Source organism: Dermacentor silvarum, chromosome 2, assembly GCF_013339745.2.
Source record: "Dermacentor silvarum isolate Dsil-2018 chromosome 2, BIME_Dsil_1.4, whole genome shotgun sequence".
Classification (NCBI taxonomy): domain Eukaryota; kingdom Metazoa; phylum Arthropoda; class Arachnida; order Ixodida; family Ixodidae; genus Dermacentor; species Dermacentor silvarum.
The window spans coordinates 173,500,197-173,521,152 of record NC_051155.1 but is presented as its reverse complement, the minus strand read 5'-3'; the positions used below and the strand labels follow the sequence as shown (position 1 = coordinate 173,521,152).

The 20,956-nt window shown below is 45.2% G+C and overlaps 1 protein-coding gene across 1 annotated transcript in view; it reads right to left on the bottom strand.

Moving 5' to 3' along the window:
- LOC119440566 (chitotriosidase-1-like) overlaps positions 1-17,621 on the bottom strand; it is a 34,167-nt gene extending 16,546 nt beyond the window's left edge. Inside the window, exons 1-3 of the mRNA XM_049661923.1 lie at positions 17,499-17,621; positions 3,582-3,689; positions 274-570 (exon numbers count right to left, since the gene is read on the bottom strand). Coding sequence (XP_049517880.1) covers positions 274-570; positions 3,582-3,684 — 400 coding nt within the window. The 5' untranslated portion in view covers positions 3,685-3,689; positions 17,499-17,621. The remainder of the gene's footprint in view (positions 1-273; positions 571-3,581; positions 3,690-17,498) is intronic.
- Positions 17,622-20,956: the final 3,335 nt, after the last annotated feature.

The window sequence follows — 20,956 nt, the reverse complement described above, 5'->3', positions numbered from 1 at the left end:
CACCTTTGGTCCGTGAACAAGCAATTGTGCGCAATATACACGGTACACGTTCACAGAACTATCCAAATCTGTACGATCTCACTATTCATGCTATTTAAGGTCGATTTGCAACCGCAATACACTTAGCATAAACCATTTCTCACATGTACACAGGTGATGTTGAACGTATACAAACATACGAACGTTACGTACAATGGATGACGTGACAGCTAGAGCCTTTGCGTTACTGTCTCCGCAATCGTAGACCTTAAGACCATGCAAGAAAGTGCGCACCTGTCTGAGAAAGCGGGCCCCTTGTGGGATACAAGAACTCTCCGGTCCTGTTGTCCGTCTCCAGGTATGAGTAGACGACGTGAGTGCACTTCTTGACGGGAATGCCGTTGACAGCGAAGCGCATCACGCCTGACTTCATGAAGCCGTCGTACCGCACGAAGCACACCAGAGGCGCACGTTGCTTGGACCGTGCGTTGCGTTTATCTTCGTCATAAATGTCAAGGTTGAACTCCTGTTTCTTGTCGTAGTCATCCTCATAAGCAGTCATATTCCGAGGTTCACCTGCGCCCCCAACGGCTAGTGGGAAGGAAGAAAATACCGATATATACAATGCACTGGAGCTTATTTCCAATTTTGGAAAGAGAACTTGGTACACTCGAAAGAAGCGAGGCACATTAAAAAAAACGTGCACAGCGCTGGCATGGAAAGAGCCTGAACTTTTGTTCCTGAGAGCACAGTCTACTGGATTTTCCTCTTAACGTAGCAGACGTGTAAACGTCGTTCATTGAAGATGCAGTTGAGCGCTACCATACTGGCTCACGCGCGAGCAGTGACGTAGCCAAGAAAAGCATATCAACAGAGGGATTCATGGCAACAACGTTATTAAGGTGTTTCTGAACACGCAGTACAAATTTTCAAAGCACAACTTACGCCCTTAAACAAATATATAAATAAACACAGCAGACTTTAAGTGCCTCGCAGAATAACAATTCAATCCTCGTTACTCTCCTTTACTGCTATAGTCTGGGTGAATTCCAGGCAACACCTCGAAGTCCCTCCAACAGCCCGTAAAGTTGTCATAGATTCTGTCACCATGTTCCTTAAAATATGTATTCTGTTGCTACAAATCATTAACCCAATACACGAATGTGCACAGAGCAATGAGTTCCTTCGCGACGTTTAAACACGGACCGGACGTGTGCAGTGCTAGTGCCGCCAGAGCTCATCGCTCGTCGACTCTTCCGGACGCTGACGTCACTCTCAGCAGCAATATTCTTGCTGCGGCTCATCCGACGCCGATGAGGCCATGGGAACCTCTCTCGTCAGGCTGCAGCTGTTCTTCCAGACGGGCGACCTTTAAAACGCCTATTTTTATAATTAATGCTCCGAAATTACCGCTTGCGAACTTTAACAAACTTTTAACGAACCTTTCGCAAACCTTTAACGCACCCTTTATTGCGCAGAGGGCCTGAATTAAATCGTACTTGCTCGGTACGATTTTTTTTTCTAACCACCATGTCAAATATCTTCAGGGTCAACTATTCTTTAATTTCAAGTTGCGTGAGAGGATGACAAATTTAACCCAGTTTAACCAGTTTAACCCAGTTGGGCTAGGTTAGTAGGTTACATTTTTGTAATGTGACACACTTAGGCTATCTGCTCTACCATGACTAGTCACTTTGTATATCTAAAGAAGCGTGAAAACGAAACACGGATGGCAACGCCACGCTGAAATTTCTGCACGTACACCACGTGTCGTTGTAGATTTTGACAGCTGCTGGCCGAGGTTAAAACAGTTTCTAGTCCTTGCCTAAAAACTTAAGAGATTTTAGTTATCGCAAGGAATTAAATAATGTTTTCGGATTTAGCATTCCGAAACAGCAGATTTGGTTTTGAGGTAAGCCGTAGTGAAGATATGCGGATCAATTTCGATCATGTGCGGTTCCCTTTAACGTGCACACAAATATAAATACATGAGCCTGTTTGAATTTTACCCCCACAGAAATGCGGCTTCTGCGTCCGGAGATCGGCCCACGACGTTTTTCTCAGCATCAGAACACCGTAGTTATGCACTGAGCAAAAGCGGTAGGTAGTGTTAGGGATTATATTTTACTCAAAAATAAGCAATAACTATGGCAGGCCACTTCGGTAGACACTTCCTGGGCAAATACAAAGCCCACATGCGCCAAAGCACTGCCTGCAATCGGTCTCGTTAGTCACGATGTCAGGGGCACGGAAGTACGATTGGGTGGCAAAACAAATGCGCTAGTAGGGCAGAAAACACAAGCAAGGTCGATCCACATAGGTCGCGAAGCTTTGGCCGAAAAGCGGTTCAGAACTAATTGTCACCGACATCAGCAAGGATGGTTATGGGAGCAGCGATTGAAGCGCGACTATGTTTGGAGGGAACTAACAATAGGAAAGAAAAAAGCGTATTTTAATTAAAGCGAGACACAGTTACATTTATTAAAGGAAAATAAAATTCCTAATCAATTGTATATACGCATGGCGAGAAAAGAACAACTCTTTTTTACTTGAATATTATCGATAAATACTTTTTTCAGCTCCCACCGTAAGAGCGCCCACCGATAGCGGCGGGCATTGACGCCGCTATCACTTGCAATGCAATGCAGCTCTTGAAGTGGACAAAAAGGCGCGCTCGTAAAGTTGACGCCCTCCTCACATGTTGCGTTGCTTTGCTTGTCGACGTTTGTCTGAATTTGGTGACACGGGTAGTTTCATTGTTTTTTACTTGTTCAGTCAAAAGTAGAGAGTTGCGACCGCCAGATAACTGTTTACTTTAGTTGTTTTCGTGCGACAGCGCTGGCCGACGGGCTTGGCATCCGACAAATGGACGAGCACTCTACGCCCAAAGCGTTCATCGGCCTCCAAAGAAAGTATGTTCTGCGCAGGGATGCGATTTCGACACCCGTACGGATTACCTCCTCCTGCATCGCTTTCTGCGCTGAAAGCTCGGAACGCCCATCAAGTCGTATGGCGGGGCATTTGAATATACAGCTGTAGTGGCAGGCCTCCGAAAACAAATTTCGCGCCTTTGAGAACAAAATGACGTCACTTCTGTTTTTAACGGATATGACGTGAAATTATGTTTTCTTCCGCCGGAAGTGTTCCCTCCTCACACAGATGGCGCCAAGTCCCATGAACCGCCAATGAAACACCATGTTTTGAACGTATGAGCTTCTGTGGAATATATCTACCTTGAGACAGGTATATCTACCTTGAGACAAGTGCCTCATCGTGTCATTCCTTCTCCACGTGTGCCTGTCTGCCCACATCTGGGCCGCAATTCTGTAGCGAGGCATTATGACTTATTCTACTCTAGTCTTATCATCCACCGCTCACGGCCGGCTGATGCCGTTGATAACGCGAGCGGACCGTCGCTCCGACCACTGACAAAGCGCGATAAGCGCGAAAAGGCATCATTACTGGAAAGGCATCGCTACAAAATACCGGCCCTGATGCCCGCGCGTACACTGGAAACTGAAACACGCCAGCAACCTTATTACGACTTAATGGAAGAAAGGACAAAATTTCTTGCGATGCTCTTGACTATACAGTGACTATACCTTTCCAAGCAGTTTTCGAAGCTTCCACATAAGTTCCCTTGTTCGGAACAGCGAATGCTGCTGCTGCCACTAGCGCCGAGCATGCCAGCGCCAGCGACCCCATGTCACCTGTAAGAGGCAAATTCAGCAGTATATTGCGCATGCTTTAAGGGGGATTATACGTGCAATTTTCTTGTACAATTGGGTCGTTTTCGCAACTGTTACAATTCCAGAAGAGCTTATTGTGCTGTCGTATTCGGCATGAATGTAAGCAGGTTGACGCATGGACGGATGCACCAAAAAGCGTACGATGTTGTACAAGCAAAATATAGCTAGCGAAAAAAAATTGACGCTCATGGAAAAAAAAAAACAACTAAGCCCACAGCTTAACGTTGGGAAATGGAAAGACAGAGTACTGACGTTTGTGTTTGCGTGCGCTACTCTGTTGTCTTGCCAAAATGAAAAGAGTGCTCCAGCGACACATCATTATATTAACACTCACTCAAACACCCAATACCGGCACCTGTCAAATTTCATGGGAGCGCAAAATCTTATGACAAGCGTACACATCTTGTACTATGGTCCTGGGCATTGAACAGAACTGGAATAACTTAGGTAAGTGTTGCTTGCCTAAATTCTTCATATGCTAATCATGTGTTACCTATGTTTTCAGTGTCTTTATTATATTTATTTTGTTGTAATCCAACTTATTCGCACCGTAATCAAACTGAATCGCACCAGGGGAAAAGCTGCTGGAAAAGATGGAATAACAGTCGATTTAATTAAAGATGGAGAAGATATCATGCTTGAAAAGCTTGCAGCCCTTTATACGCAATGCCTCACGACTTCAAGGGCACCATAAAGCTGGAAGAACGCCAACATTATACTCCTCCGTAAGAAGGGAGACGGTAAAGAATCGAAGAATTATAGACAAAATTAATTTGCTTTCAGTATTCCATAAAATATTCACCAAGATAATTTCCAAGAGAATCAGGGCAACACTTGACTTCACCCAACCAAGAGAACAGGCTGGCTTCAGGAAGGGACATCCTACGATGGATCATATCCATGTCATCAACGAAGTAATAGAGAAATCTGAGGAGTACAATCAACCTCTCTATATGGCTTTCATAGATTATGAAAAAGCATTTGATTCAGTATGAAGTATGAAGATTCAGTATGATTCATTTGCCGTGCTTGTTCCAACACAGTAGAGATACCAGAAGTCATATAGGCATTGCGTAATCAAGGAGTACAGGAGTCATACGTGAATATCTTGGCAAATATCTACAAGGGTTGCACAGAAACCTTGGTTCTCCACAAGAAAAGTAGAAAGATACCTATCAAGAAAGGTGTCAGGCAAGGAGACACAATCTCTCCAATGCTATTCCCCAAGTAACACAGAACGTTGTGTAAACGTTGCCTTATTGTAACAAATGTCAGGCAACGTTAAACAGCCAACCTCAACGTTGAATGTACGTTGCCAGCTGTACGTTCAAGTGATGTCACAAATAAATGTCGCAGCAACATCCCAACACTCACGCTGTGTCAACGTTGCTTGTAAACATCAATTTAACGTGTAAATGCTATCGATGTAGTAACGTTGCAAAAGAGCACCTTCCCAGAACGTTGCCGGATGTCACCAATGTTGACATTAATGCGATGCCAGGCTGCTGTAGCATTTCGCATGTGTACATTAATGCAGTTATAAAATATTTTAATTTTCAACTGAACATTCATATTTATGATACAGTGACGTATGGAGCTGTATAGTGGTTATGCAGTAATTAATATTTGCTAAGGAACACCATGTTAAATTATGTTTATTGTGCTTCTCCACAGATAAGAACTGCTACAAGTTATATTAATAAATGGCAGAAGCATTCACATCATGAAAATGCTAATTGTTGCAACGGTTTACTTATAGTAGACAAAGTTACGCGTAAAAGTATTCCCTTCTTTCGCACCAAATGCGCAAGACCTTGCGACTGCTTGCACGCCACATGCCACAGCAGTAGCCATCATGAATAGGCACAAGCCTCATGATAGCAGTTGCATAAAAATAACGAACACATCCACACTGCACAGTGGATACACACAGATCATATCTTGTCTATATGAAAAACAGTTCATTTATATTTCAGTTCACGTATAGTTTACATCATGGAAACGGCACTAGAGCAAATGAATATAGGCCACCAATACGGCTGCAAACACATTGTACACCACCGCACATTTCTGCCACACACCACATAGGACACATGCACGCTGCAGAGACATGTATTTCTTTAGGAGAAATCTTCGCGAGCCGCCCGATAAACACAGAAGGCGCGGACGACAGGTGCGCAACCCGCTCACATTGAACACACCGACACGAAAGGAAATGCGGACTATACGGGTGTAACCTGCGCCACACGAGCTATCAGCCCTCGTGGATTTAATCCTTTCCGACTGAAACAGTCTCAACGCGCACGAAAACATCGCACACTGCACACGTGTACCTCCGATATCGCGTCAACAATTCCTGAGGCTACAATTCATGTTGACGACATCAGAAAGTTATTTAAAACGAAGTGACGGCGTAGAAAAGCAGGCAGCATCGCGAAATCTCATGGATTAGCTTCGAGACAGCTTCGAGACAGCCCAAACCGTTCAAATCACGCCACAGCGCCGGCTTGATAAGAATAACGTAAGCTGATCTCAAAGGACATGCTTTTGCTGGCTGCAGACGGCGGAAGCTATTCAAAGGTAAAAATACGTGCTATAATTTTTTCTACGCTTAACTATAGTGTAAAATATAAATTGTTCTATGGATATTTTGTCTCGTAACACCTATACGTAGTTGGGTGCAACCCAGCTCAAAATTTTAGCATGTGAGTGTACCGGTTAATATTTTTGGCATCACAGAGGCCACAACAGTCTCACAAGTATGCAGGCGGCGCTGTTGTTTTTCCTCCGTTAGCGTTACTGTATATGCTTCCTACGAGATCAGAGTTGCGCGTAGGTCCACCATCTTGAATGGCAAGCAACCAAACCTATGTGGTGAAACAGAACTCCGTTTTTGCAGGCGACATGCCTACCGTGTCGTCGGTCGACCATGGGCTCTTTTCCATCGCGTGTGGACCGCTTTTCCGTCTAATCGCAAACAAAGCGCATGGAAACAGCTCACTAGATAAAATAGTCAAGAAGAAAAAAGGCACTGCTGATTTTTAACGCGCGGCGTGAGATGGAGCGCGAATAATATTAGTTGTTTTTTGGACTTGTGCGTTTACCTGTGCACCTTCTCGGAACTTTCCGCTTTCCGAGTGATTGGTGCAGTTGGGAGCAGAGCACCCGGTCAATTAGAGAGGTTTAGCTTGTCCGGTTATCGGGTAAACGCAGGCGGACCGAGCGTTGGGGCCTGTTGGCGGAACCGTAAACGTGAGCGGGCTGTATGTTGGGGCAGAGCGCAGACAAAAACAGCTAATACGGAAGTAATCAAGTGTATTTTTAAATACTTCGCTGCTGGCGTAAGTTTTCGGCAGCAACACGATTACGCCACTGCCGAAAACTTACACCAGCAGCGAAGTAGAAATCACTTGGTTACTGCAATATTAGCTGTTTTTGTCTGATTACGGTGGAATTTCGATGGAACTACGATTGGATACCTGTGAGATCTGCTGCGCACGTTGTGTTGTTCCGCAGCTGACACGCACGTAACAGCGAACGCCAAGATCGACCAGATTCGCTTTGAACTTCGCTAGCGTTAACTTGCGTCAATCCAGTTCGCTAAATCGGCCGGCCCTTAAGGCCGTCCCCAACTCTCTCCTGTCATCACTCAATAAAGTTTTTCACCACCACCACCGTCGGGAAATACAAGAAACTGGCCGGAGCATCAGCTTCTCCTCAGTGCACGGTTGCTTGGAACCCACGTGATGGCGTTCGGCCAATGGAGGCACGATCGGCGTTCATAAATTAGACGCGCAACTCTGCTACCTTTGGTAGCATATACAGTAACTCTATCCTCCGTGTTTTGTGATGGCGGTCGTATTGTGCGTGGTGCTGCGAGGCGTTTGCTCGATCGTGTGTTTTTCTGTTTGCTGTAATGAAGTGGGTCGCAGTTAGCGTGCACAGAGGTACCTGAAGATACCTTGTGTCATGCTGCAAACTCGCCGTATGCGTGGCGCGCCAGGCAAATGTGGACCAACGACTTTATGCCGTGGAGTGCGGCTCCTTTGTTCTCGTTGTGGAAAGTTGGGTGGACGTCGCAAAGAAATAATGTGTGTTAGCGCGCCTCAGCTCGTCCACTACGCAGCGGCATGTATGCGGGGAGTAACATCGTCGACGCAGCACCGGCAACTTGGAGAGCGCTTTGCGAACGCGTCGTACCATTCAAAAGGTAAGTAATCGTGCTGGCTAACTACACGCGTGTTGTGCGAGCTTCTCGTGTGTGCATAGCGTGCGCGAACGTAGGAAATCGAAGTCCCGCGACAACAGTGAAACCTGTGCTGATGCTTGCTGAACGCTGGTTGTCAGCACTTAGTTAAGCAAGTTTATTGCTTCGATGCGAAACTGAAAATCTTAATAAGCGTTTTCTTCCGATGAAAATATAACATTCGGAAATAATCGTGTTCATTATGTGCGCGCTGTGCGTGATCTCCCGCTTTCCTGCTGAAGTTGCATAATAACGACTCATTTGCCTCTTCACCGATTCTTATTCCAATGACGTTTCCTCGCCTATAAATGCTTCGACGTTGTAAATAATTTCTGCTTACGAAGTTTTTGGTTTACGAGAGTTTTAGAGAAAAAAATGTAAGCAATCACAGCTTGCTACTAGTACAACTAAATTTTTAAAACAAGATGTTTTGACATACCTTATACGTAACTAAACGTGACAGGGGAAAGTTGCTTAAACTGAGTCATGAAAAAAAATGAATTGTTTTGTAAACAAACGTTTCTTTGCTATGTGCTGCTGCTGCGTATCAATAGTTTTACTGTGATGAAAGGGTCCCCATTATCAAGACATTCATCAGTGACTTTTACTTTGTGCTCTGTTGCCACCCTGCACTAATGCAAACATTGTTCTCGTGATTATTTTTAGATGCTCCATACATGTGTAGACAATTTGACAGCTTTATAAAGCTATGTGCCACTGCTATAAGTTAACACAGAAACTATTTTATAGTGGCGCGGCTGTGACCCACAACAGTGCCCACATAACAGAGGAGCCACCAGACCCCTTGGCTGTGCCTGCCGTAGCGCAACATGTAGTCTGGATGGTCAAGTCAGGTATGTATGTATTGTACGTGTTCCAAGAAGTAGCATCTCAGTATCATTCGTGTCTAAGTTAATCAACATTACTCAACACAGCTTACTAAATAGGTCAAATATTTATGCAACTTGCTGTTTGTTTGTGTTCATAGCTGTTGTGTGCACCTTATCATGTTCTTTATAAAACTAGACCTAACATGTCGTGATGTTAAGTATTTTTTCTTGCATCAATCGCTTGGCTGCAAGTTACATTTTAATTTTGCTTAGTACACACTCTATTCATCACTTGTTATTTTGGTTGTCTTGTTTTGAAACTGTTTTCTTTGCTGTAGGTTTTATTTCCGAGTTGGTTGAATTATCCGAAAGATTGAAATAACAGTGGCAGAATAAAAGCAAGTATTTGTGTTTACCCGAGGTGGCCTGTAATGTTTTCCTGCTTGCTCTTGAAGCACAACTCAACCGACACGCATCAACGAGCACCAACATGTTTAATACTGCCTCAGTGTTAAACCGTAAGGAAAATTTGAGTTCTGAAGTTTTGAAAAATCAAAGTAAAGTAAAGGAAGAGTAAAACAGCTTCACACCAAGGGAATCAGTAGAGCTGTTTTTTGAATTTCTTGTTTTTCAAACCTTAGTAGCCGCTGTTCGCATGAGGGGACACTGTAGAGGCTGAATTCACCAAAATGACGTGCTTATGCATTAGAATAACTGTTTTGTTCCATAGCAATACGTGGTTTCTTGTTTGGACGTTGTAGTGCATTCGAAAGTAAAAAGTCAAATTAACCGAGGTCAAGTTACTAAGTGTTGACTGTATATATGTGTCATTTTTTGTTGTATTGTTGTGAAGGTAGCCGACATAAAACTGCCTTTTGCTGTATTTTTTTTTTTTTTTGCTAAGGTGCGCCCCGGCTATGCTCTGGTAAAGTACGGGCTTGCCAAGTGGCATCTTTTCAAGAAAAGCTTACGCCATATTATCTTGTACTGCTATAGTGAGGAACCAGAGAACCATGGAAGTCTACAAAGCTGAGGACTCGCCGAACTAAGATGCAAGTGCTACAACACCGGTTACCTGCTCGACATGCCACTCAGGCACTCGACTGATGACAAAACATATATTGTGGAAGTTCCGCAAGCTACTAAAACATTGTGTAGACATATCTGAAGCTGCACATTAGGACTTAAAAAAAGGACAATACCCAATAATAACCGCCCACACGACACTAGTCCTTCACTACAGTTCACACTACAGTCCACATCTACAGTCTACTTCGACACTATAGCCCACGCGACAATTCATTCCTTGTCTATCATACTCACTTCGTCCCGTCCTAGCGCTGTTTGTTCCCGTCCTAATGATGTACCAATCAGCCCACACCAGCATACTCCGTCTGGGACTTCATACATGAGGCATGGATGGACCATTTTTGTGATTTCTCCCTTTCTCCTCTATTTACCCCATTTCCCTATAAGTTTTTCAAAAAGCCAGTAGTTTCAATGCACATACAAATTTATCTGTAAGTTGCACTGCAGATGTAGGCAACGACAGAAGAGTCAAGACGACAGACATACGGCAACTTTTAACAAACAGATTTATTTTTGCCGACCCATGCTTATAGCCGTCAGTCACCACATTGCACATGCGCAATTTGCACCCTTAGGAAGAAAGTTAACTCTTTGTCTGACAAGTCTACAAATGGTGTGCTGATATAGAGCCAAGTCGCGAAATCTTTTCAGCCTCAATTATTTCACGTGTTAGTTGATCACCGCTTCTACTGGAAACAGTACACTGAACAAACGACGGTGCACAGTCACACGAACTGCAATGACATTCATGCCTACCGTCACGCACATTTTTCATGACGTTGTATGAGTGTTCTCTCAGGCGGTCATTGATACAGCGTCCCATTTGACCTATGTACTGTTTACCACAAGAAAGAGGAATATAATAAACGACGTTAACACAGGTGACAAACGAAATTTGGTGTTTTCGTTACATATGTGTGGCGTGCTGTGACATTGCCTTTGATTACACGAGTTTAGAATGATATGCAATTTTCTTGACACCTGTGAGAGCTTATGAATGTAGGGTATGACAGTCAGTGTTTATGTCTATCAGATGCAGTGACCACATGACCTCTACTCTGAAATCGTATGCGCCGAGTGGTTGCCATGTGGTCACTGCATCTGACAGACATAAAGTGGCTGTCATACCATACATTCATAAGCTGCAGTATCATGAAAACTGCAGATCATTCCAAAGTTAAAGTTGTCTTCTCGGCACCTCAGAAGCTTATAAAGTTTTGTAATCAAAGAAAATGTCGCAGCGCAGCACACAAGTGTAACATAAAGCACAAAAATCCGTTTGTCACCTATGTTAGCAACATGGTTTATTGTACCCCTCTTTCTTGTGGTAAACGGTACATAGGTCAAACACGACGCTGCATCAATGACCGGCTGTGAGAACACTCATACAATGTCAAGAAAAACGTGTGTGACAGTTGGCTTGCATGTTGTTGCAGTTCCTGTGCCTGTGAACCATTGTTTGCTCGGTGTACTGTTGTCAGCAGAAGCAGTGATCCACTAACACGGTAAATTATTGAGGCTGAAAAGATTGCGCGACTTGGCTCTGTGTGTTTCAGCATCTGTACAATTATCAGACACAGAGTTGACCTTCCTAAGAGTGTGAATTACGCTTGTACAATGTGATGAGTGGCGGCTATAAACATGGGTCGCCAAAAATAAAGCTTTTTGTTGAAAGTTAGCGCACGTCTGGTGTCTCGTCTTTTCTGTCGTCAATATCTGTGCTGCACCAATATGTTGTACCAACAAGTGAAATTTATCACTCACTCATTGGAACTTTCTTTCATCACGAATTAAATGTGGTTTTGGTACCGTGGTGGAGCATTCACTTCATTTGTTAATTATTGTTCTCTTCCAAGACTGAACTAGATTTAACAAGCAGCCGTGGCATTGCAAGGAAGCTTTATGTTAAAGGAATATATTGAAACCGTCTTAACTGCTTAGCACAATAAAGGAAGTTGTGGGTATTGTTTATTGTGCTTTTATTGCTCTTGTGTCCAAACTTATGGCTATAATGGTTAGGTTTCACTGAAATTTGCTTTTAATGTTTTGCATTATTCTCCTGCGTAAGGTCACTATTGTTTATTTCACAGTTATGTGAAGCTTAAGTTGTTTGTGAGCATTTCTGTAGCCATGTTTTCACAGTAAACATTTCTTACTTCAGTTTTTCAGATAGCACTTCATAGTTTGATGTAATTCATGGCTCTGCAGGTTACCGCATTATTGACTTGGAAACCAGTGGGATCTCTGGATGCAAGTGAAGCTACCGAGGGAAGCATGTGTGCATCGCTTGTGCTGCTGGCCATCCTCTGCAAAAGTGAAGGCTGGCTGTCAGTGCTTGGATAACTTTGTTACTCTACCCCCTGGGCTGTGTTGAGTACTTCACACTTGCCTGCCATGTCTGCAAGCTTATGCAAAAAGACCGGCTGGATGCTTGGTAGGACATAGTATCCAACCGCAGTGGTACTGTGCTGTGTTTTTGTACATTACAAAGTGAAGGACAGTATTTGTGCTGTTATTAAGAAGTATAAATTGTGTTCTGCCATTGAAATAAGTGAACTCGAGAAAAAAGCAAAAAATTTTGAAGTCTGACCGAAATGGGAAGGCAACATATATTGTGTTGTACTTGTAGCTGTTAGTAGAGTGTCTTAATACGCGATACAAGACCTTGATGTTTAATGAAAAACATATTTAAGTGTGTTATCAGTGCTGTTCACGTTATTTTTCTAAATTTCTGTTATCTAAGCGTCATTATTTGTTTGCCACTACGATGTAAGCAGACAGTAAATAAATGCATGATTTGACATAACCCAAGAACTTCAGACGAAGCTACACGGTTCAGCTAACCCGCACACCACTGCCACCAACCTTTCCACCACCAGGGAGTACGAAGGAGCGTCCAACGAAGAGCTAGACCGGCCTTTCACACAGGCAGAGTTACAGGAGGCCCTCTCTAGATTAACACGCAATACGAGCCCGGGCAAAGACAGAGTCACCAACAAGCACCTTCGACAGCTACCCCCTCGGGCGTTGGCGGCTCTCCTTCGGTACTATAATGACTGCTGGATTAAGGGCGAGCTACCAACAGCCTGGAAACACTCGGAGGTGACCATGGTACCCAAGCCGAACAAACCCATCTCCATCGCAAATCTCCGCCCCATCTCCCTTACGTCCTGCGCCAGGAGACTATTTGAACACATGGTCAACGAGCGGCTCACCACACATCTCGAGGACAACGATCGCTATCCACACACCATGTTCGGCTTCCGCCAGATGCTCTCCACGCAGGACGTCCTCTTCCAGCTAAAGGAATATATTCTTGACCATTTGAGCAAACACAGCAAGTCATCCATTCTAGCTCTAGACGTAAAGGGCGCCTTCGATAACGTGAGCCATGAAGCCATTCTCCATAACCTAGAAGATATCGGCTGCGGTGCCAAAACATACGCCTACATACGCGCTTTCCTCACCAACCGTACGGCCACGGTGGGAATTGCCAATCTCCGGAGCAAGACATTTCACCTACCTAACAGGGGTACGCCGCAGGGTTCGGTAATCTCGCCACTCCTCTTCAACGTGGCCCTCCTCAAACTTCCCCGCCTCCTAGACACCATCCCAGGGATATTTCATGCTCTATATGCAGATGATATCACACTGTGGACGAGAGGCGCGAGCACCTGTGAACAGGAGGACCGTCTTCAGGAGGCGGTCAACATCATCGAACGGTACCTGAATACCTGCGGCCTCCACTGTGCCCCGGATAAATCCGAGCTATTAGTACTCGTGGCACGCACCCGGGGCCGGCCCCCAAGCCACGACGCACCGGACCCACAAGTCCTTCTTCAGGGAGTCCCGATACCGAAGGTTGACTCACTTCGAATCCTCGGACTCCATATACACAAGGACGGGTCTGGCTCCGCCACACTCCCTAGACTACAGAACACTGTGGCACAGCTGACTCATCTGATACGACGCGTGGCAAATCGCCGCAATGGCCTCAAAGAGCACGACACCTTGCGAATGATACAAGCCCTCCTGTACAGCCGAATTACATACGGAACTCCTTACCTCAACCTGAAGACAGCCGAGAAACAAAAGCTAAACCTCCTAATACGAAAGGCCACGAAACTCGCCCTAGGACTGCCAGCAACCGCCTCCACTGACCGATTGCTTCGCATGGGAGTTCACAACTCCTGGGAAGAACTTGCGGAAGCGCACCTCATCAACCAGATCGAGAGATTCAAGATCACAACCACAGGCCGAGCAGTCCTCCGACGCACAGGATACGCAATCAACCTAGACCTTGATGGCGAACGTAAGGAAAAGATCATGTCGAAGCTCCGAGATTGCCTACAAGTTCATCAGATCCCTCGGAACATGCATCCAGAACACCATCGAGGCAGACGGCTCTCCAGGGTAAACGCCATCAGACACAAGCACCGTAACGACCCGCAGGCGCGCTACGTGGACGCAGCCAAGTATCCGGGCCGAAACGCTTTCGCCATCAGCGTCACAGACTACAGGGGAACGACACTGGCGTTGGCTACAATTCTCGCCAAACACGCGGACACAGCAGAGGAGGCCGCTATAGCACTCGCCACCCATACAAGCGACGATGCCATAGTGGTCTTCACCGACTCTCAAACAGCGGCACGCAACTACATGAAGGGCAGGATCTCCGTCAAAGCGATAAACATACTGAAACGTGGCGACACTCCTCCCCCCTACACCTGCATCATGTGGGTTCCGGGACATGAGGGACTCGAGGGGAATGAAGCGGCACCCACCGCGGCCCGCGCAAGCGTCAACCGGGCCTCCCCGCACGAGATTTTCGACATGTCCCACCCACCCAAATCAGCGGAGGAAACGGAATCAATACCGCAAACTTATCAAGCGCTACTGCAGCACTATAGGCTTGGACGCAGGGTATACCCCCCACCACATCCAAAACTAACGAGAAACGAAGGTACCGACTACAGGCGACTCCAGAGCAATACCTTCACCCACGGAAGCTTACTGCATCATTTCCACCCGACGATATACAGCTACACCTGTCCACACTGCAACGTGCCAGACACCTTGGCACACCTCCTACTGCAATGCAAGCACACCCGAGCAAGCATTACAACGACACAACCAATAGCAGCAGACGCAGACCCAACCCTCCTCGCAGAGACGTGGGAGGCTGCGATCTCCAAGCCGGACCTAGTCGACCAGCGCGAACTCGTCGCCCGGGCCCGGAGGGCGATCCAAGCCAGAGGGTTCCTGGAATAAGGGACCCTCCCACCTCGACTGGCAACTAACTCACTGTTTTAAATAAAGGTTTATTCATTCATTCATTCATGACATAACCCGGTTTGTCTATGACATATTCACTATTATTTAAGGTGGACCAATGCATATTCATGGGTGCGCATTCAACCACCACATATTCGTCCTACACAAACAATTCCTACATACTAGCGTTTGTCCCTAGCAGCTGATGCTGGCTATTATGCAATTTCTTCAAAGCACATGCAGCTACCAACGCACGATTTTTAGAGCAGTAAGTCGGAAGCAAAGAAACTGATTTTTTATGGCCTAAGATTCAATATGTTTAAGGAAAATGAACTTTTGTAGAAGATTTTGACTTTCCTGCTGTGAGAACCTTTATACGAGAACCTGTGCACACTGGACGTGCATGCTACTATCTTGCTGTTACAGCCAAAATGAAAAAGTGTTCTTGTGAACCACTTTGTAGCTTTGTATTATGCACTTGCAGTCAGCATCTATATGCTGTGCTAAGGACAACAGCAAGACAAGTCAGGCAAACCACCACGTGAAACACTTTAAAGGTTCTGGATTAGGGCGAGTTGGTACTATACATGGTGCAAGACAAATCAGCTGCTCGTACAGCAGTGCTGTCAGCATGACACGGCTGACAGCACCACGAACACTTAAATTTATATTTGCTTGACAGATTACGCATTCCAGTAGTTTTCATGTTGCATATGCATGAAAATGTGAAACAATTGGTGAAAAACATCATTCTTTTACGTATATACCTTGTGTATCTTACCAAGATGTCTGTGTATCTTACCTTGTGGTGGTAAGATACACAAGATATATACGTAAAAGAATGCTGTTTTTCACCAATTCTTGTTTACATTTTCATGCATATGCAACATGAAAACTGCTAAATGCATAAACTTGTAATGAATTCTCAGGATCACACCAGTTTCAAGATATTAATTCCCGAACTTTGCGGAGAAATGCATTGGCATTGCATTTAGTTTCTTAACAAAACGTCGTTTTCTGGATTGAAGCACAAAGGTAACTGGAATGCCAATGCATTTCTTCCCAAAGTTCTGGAATTAATATATCGAAATTGGCGTCATCCTGAGAATTCGTTCCAAGTGGATCCTCCTTGCGAACTCCACGGCTAGAATTTGAAAATTGCAATATTCTCCATAAGGTTATCAGTTAAAATTTCATTAATGAATTTTTCCTAATTAGCCGATTATACATTTCAATTTTTGTGCAAGTAATGTCCGCCTCTTCTAGTAGACCAGCTCATCAACTAGAATTGTGCTATCTGCCACAGGCAACCTTTAAAAAATTCTGAAAGTGTTCGCTGAAACACCCTGTATATAGTTGTAGGATAAGTGTTGTATAAATAAGGGTAAATTGCATCAAAATTTGTATAGAAACGTCAACCAGCCTGTCTGAGGCACTTTTCTCCGGTTTATGCAACTTTTATCCCACAGTGTGTTTCCGTCTGTCAGCCCTCATCTTAATTAAATCTCTTAAATTAGGGGTTTTACGCTCCAAAACTACGATCTCATTATGAGGCCCGCCCCAGTCGGGGACTCCGGAATAACTTGGACAACCTGGGGTTCTTTAACGTGCACCTGAATCTACGTACACGTGTGTTTTCGCATTTCGCCCCCATCGAAATGCGATCGCCGTGGCCGGGATCCGATCCCGCGACCTTGCACTTAGCAACCCAACACCATAGCCACTTATCAACCATGGCTGATTCATCTGGACTTTGGATTCATCTGGACTCCGTGTTTCTTTAAAAGCAAGATTCAGTAACGACGCACGGGCTGCCAACGGATTCCAGCATCGCCCAACTTCTTTCCCGTTGCCGGTTTGCGAAATAGCCAGGATGAAGAGTTTGCACCACTCTTTTTTGACAATCGGTAAAAAAGGCGAGGCCATCGCACGAGGTGACTTTTCATGTAGGGACGGACACAAAGCGGACAATATCGGCGCCGAGGGCGCCACGGGCAGCTGTTCGTCGTAAGACAGCACAATGAGAGAACCCGTCCTGTTAGCTATAGCGCCGCCAGCAACTAGTCAGGCATGCATCTTCTAGCGCTTTTTTTTTTTCGAAGAGCATTCGCGCTGGTAAGTAATGTGGCGGTGCAGTTCTATCCAGAAGCCTCCTTTTTCCCTTATGTTTGTGATTCTACAGTTTCTACATAGAGTGCATGGTACAATAGATAACGCGATGCACTACCGGACTAACGAGTACTTCATAAGGGATTTAGTAAGCAATTCGAGCTGCAAACTTGGTAGCAGTGCATGCAAGCAGGAGAGATAAGGGGTGATGCAGACACTCACATTTACTCTATGCACGTGCCATGACAGCGACCCTTCCGTATAAAAGGCTCGCGGTTACCCTCAGTGCTGTAAATAAGCGAGTTCCTCCCTCTCTTTAATATAGCTCGGTACTCAAGCAATCAGTTCCACCTTGAGTTCGGCATCAATCGCGTCCTTTATATGCACAGACTTTCACACAAAAGCCTTTCTGATATACTGCCCGTTCATTGAGCAAGCCCCCGCGTTTGGTAATATATTCAGTTGTCAAAGCTCGTCTTCACCATTCTAAGAGCAAACGTGCGTTCACAGGCTTGACGCTGCTCCCCGAGTATAGCGAGTGTAGAAGTGGCAGCCTCTGCTGCGTCACTCCGATTCTTTTTTTTTTTTTTTCAAATGTGACATGATTACCGCAGACGGCGTGACACGCGTGGAATCCCGTAGGCGGCGCTACCGATGTCGCGCTGAAGCCAGCCTGTCTCTTGCTCGGGTTACAAGTGTTTGTTCCTCGTCCACGTGTTGCCCCTGGTAGTTGTTTCGTTCGCACAAACGTGCGTGCAACAGGACTGCGCACGTTAATTGGCAACGCGTGCACAACACATGTACAGAAAACACCTTCAGTTGTCGAGGTTCAGCTTCGCTTCATCGAGAGTGTACAGCACGGCGTCTGCATGCTGTCTTATGAATGAAGACGCATTTAACATCAAGACAAGGACGCAGTGCAGCCACAGAAAATTCAGGTTTCTCACGTGCCAAAGGAATCCATTTCCACGTTGCTGCACATTCGATTACCAATGTTAAGATTCGAAGTTGGAAAACAGGATAGTCAAGATGGCTTTGCAAAAATAGAATAAAATATAATATCGGTGACACGGCATGACACGAGGCTTCAAGCAGCATGGTAGGGGTAGCAATGTTTATCCATTGTCTGAGTATTGTTACGCTACCGCAAAAAAAGAAGAAGAAAAAAGAATGTGATGCAGTTCAATTGCTCTTGTAACGCCATGTTGTATACGTACTCTGGTACCATTTTACATGCACTGGCGCCAACTGCCACTCAGGCTGCCTTCTTTTCACGTTATCACGAATCAAAATAAAATCTTAAATACTTCCGTTTTGCTTTTCTGCTACAAGCGAGTTTGGGATCTTCTTTAGCCTTCATCGTACTTTGACCAATTCGTTTAAACCATAACACGCCGCCTACGCGGCGCGACTGTATCGAGTATTTAATCGATAAGGCGACTAATCAACTCGAAGCCCTCTTCAAATGACTACTAGCCATTCGATCAGGGAAATAGAGGCGGCAGCATAACGTGAATACAGCATGAGATACGCGCCTCTTCGACCGTTCATTTCAACGTGAAAGAAATGTGCCGGGAAACAAAATGCTTTTGTATCGCCGCTCACGTCAGCGCCTTTTCACGTGTAATTAGCTTCAGATGCTCAAAAGCTAAACGTAATTATTGAAGCAATAAGTGCCACCGTCGTGTCTACGTCCTTTGAAGAGCAGTTGCCGGCGCAAATAAAAGTCAGCGTGTATTACCTTCGACAGCGGCTGAATATGCCTCTCTGTTATAATTATGACGCTACATAAAAATGTAGCGCCTATGTACGCCATCATAAAGGTTTTTGTATTGTTTTTTTTTTCTTATTTTTTGCTTGTGTCACAGCAGTTGTGGCGCATTGCAGGAAAGATGAAAATAAAGCTGAGAGGCCTTCTATCGCGTTCCGCAAGTATTTCATTTTTACAGAGAAACACTTTTACAGGCTATAGTTCCCACAGGATCGCGTCCGAGTGTAGAAAAAAAACTGTCATCAGCCGCATTTCGGCTCCATGTGCATGGCGTTTTACCGCCAGTTGTGCCTTATCACAGGTGTCAAAACGGATCACTAACATGACTGATAGGTCATGACATCAGTAACATCACAGGCTCGTCAGTTACGCCACAATTAACGATAATATAATCACGTGTGGCGCATACCGCATTGGATATGCGCGTATGAGCCAGGGACAAGAAAAAAAGAAAGAAAGAAAGAAAGAAAGAAAGAAAGAAAGAAAGAAAGAAAGAAAGGAATCACGTATGGCTCATACCTGCGTTGGATATGTGGCTATGAGCCGCCGAGAGCAGGAGCGGGAGAGATCTCACGGGATCCTGATGCTGCCGTGCAGTGAGCCGCGGCTATGAACGCTGTGGCTCATGTGCTAGTCTATGACGATGGGGCGATCATGGAGCAGCAAACGCACTACTTGGCCATTGCGCCGGGCGAAAGCAAGACGTTGGTGTCCTTGCTCTTTGACGAACATGGCGAAGACGCTCAATATAATCAATAATGATGATATATAAACTCACTATAGCAATATTCACTACAGCAAACCCACCATAGTCACAGCTTCGCTGGCTTCCATCTTCACAGTAGTGGAAGGGCTCTGAATATTTTGTTTGACGGGGGGGAGTATTATCAACAGCATGCGCTCGTTCTTTCTTTTTTTTTTTGTCTTTTTTGTATCCTTCACACCATCGTTCGGAGTGTACGACTTCCTATTCGTCGCATGCAAGCGGTAGACTAAACCTATAGAGTTAAAGCGACTTACAGGTGCAGATATTCAGTGCAGGCTGCTCTCCACTTCATACACGGCCTTAATTCATACTGACGACGATGACACAGATAAATTAGCGGAAACGCTGTCGTTGCTGCGAGCACATTTTTGTCAGAACTCAAGCGAGGGTGCAGGTGACGTATATGCGTGCTCAAGCTAGCCTTTATACACGCGAAGGAGATATGTCGGATGAGTTACACCTCGAAAAAAGTGACACATCTGCGGGTTAAGGCAGTCAAAAAAGCGAGAGAGGACGCTTATTGGCAGCCCTGGCGTGATACGCGTTTGTCAGACGTTCTCGCTTCGAAGCCGTAAACGTCCGCAGCGTGAGAACACTTTCCTATAGCCATAGATACCGGCTCGAAAACTGGCGAGGAATTCTTTCACCGCGCGCACTCTGAGTGTCTCAATGCGCGCAGTGCTGCCAACTCTAGCAAAATTTGCCTAGATCTAGGAATTCTAGGCCTTGTTTAGGAAAGCTTTTCAAAATCTAGGGAAAATTTGTGCAACGGCATGTAGGAAAGAAAAACTCAGTCTTGAAAAACCACTGCTGCAACCCCTCAATGACTGATACGTGGAACTGCTGACGTAAAGGCGTGTTTTGATTTCAGTCAGCTCAAAATACCTTCGCAGTAGCATGCGAAGTAGGACTTGATGGTCGTGCAGCGGTGCAGTGAACGCTTCTTAAGTAAGCGACAAGCCGTGGATGTCCCCTTTAAATCAAATATTTATCTTAATTGGCAAAACAAACGTATGTTGCAATGCCAAGCAAAGCAGCCCCTGCAAATCTCGGCAAAAGTGGACACAGACATAGTATACCTAGCACTGAGCACGACTATATAGGCTGTCGGGGCGCTGCGTAGCCGACTGAGCATCCTAATTC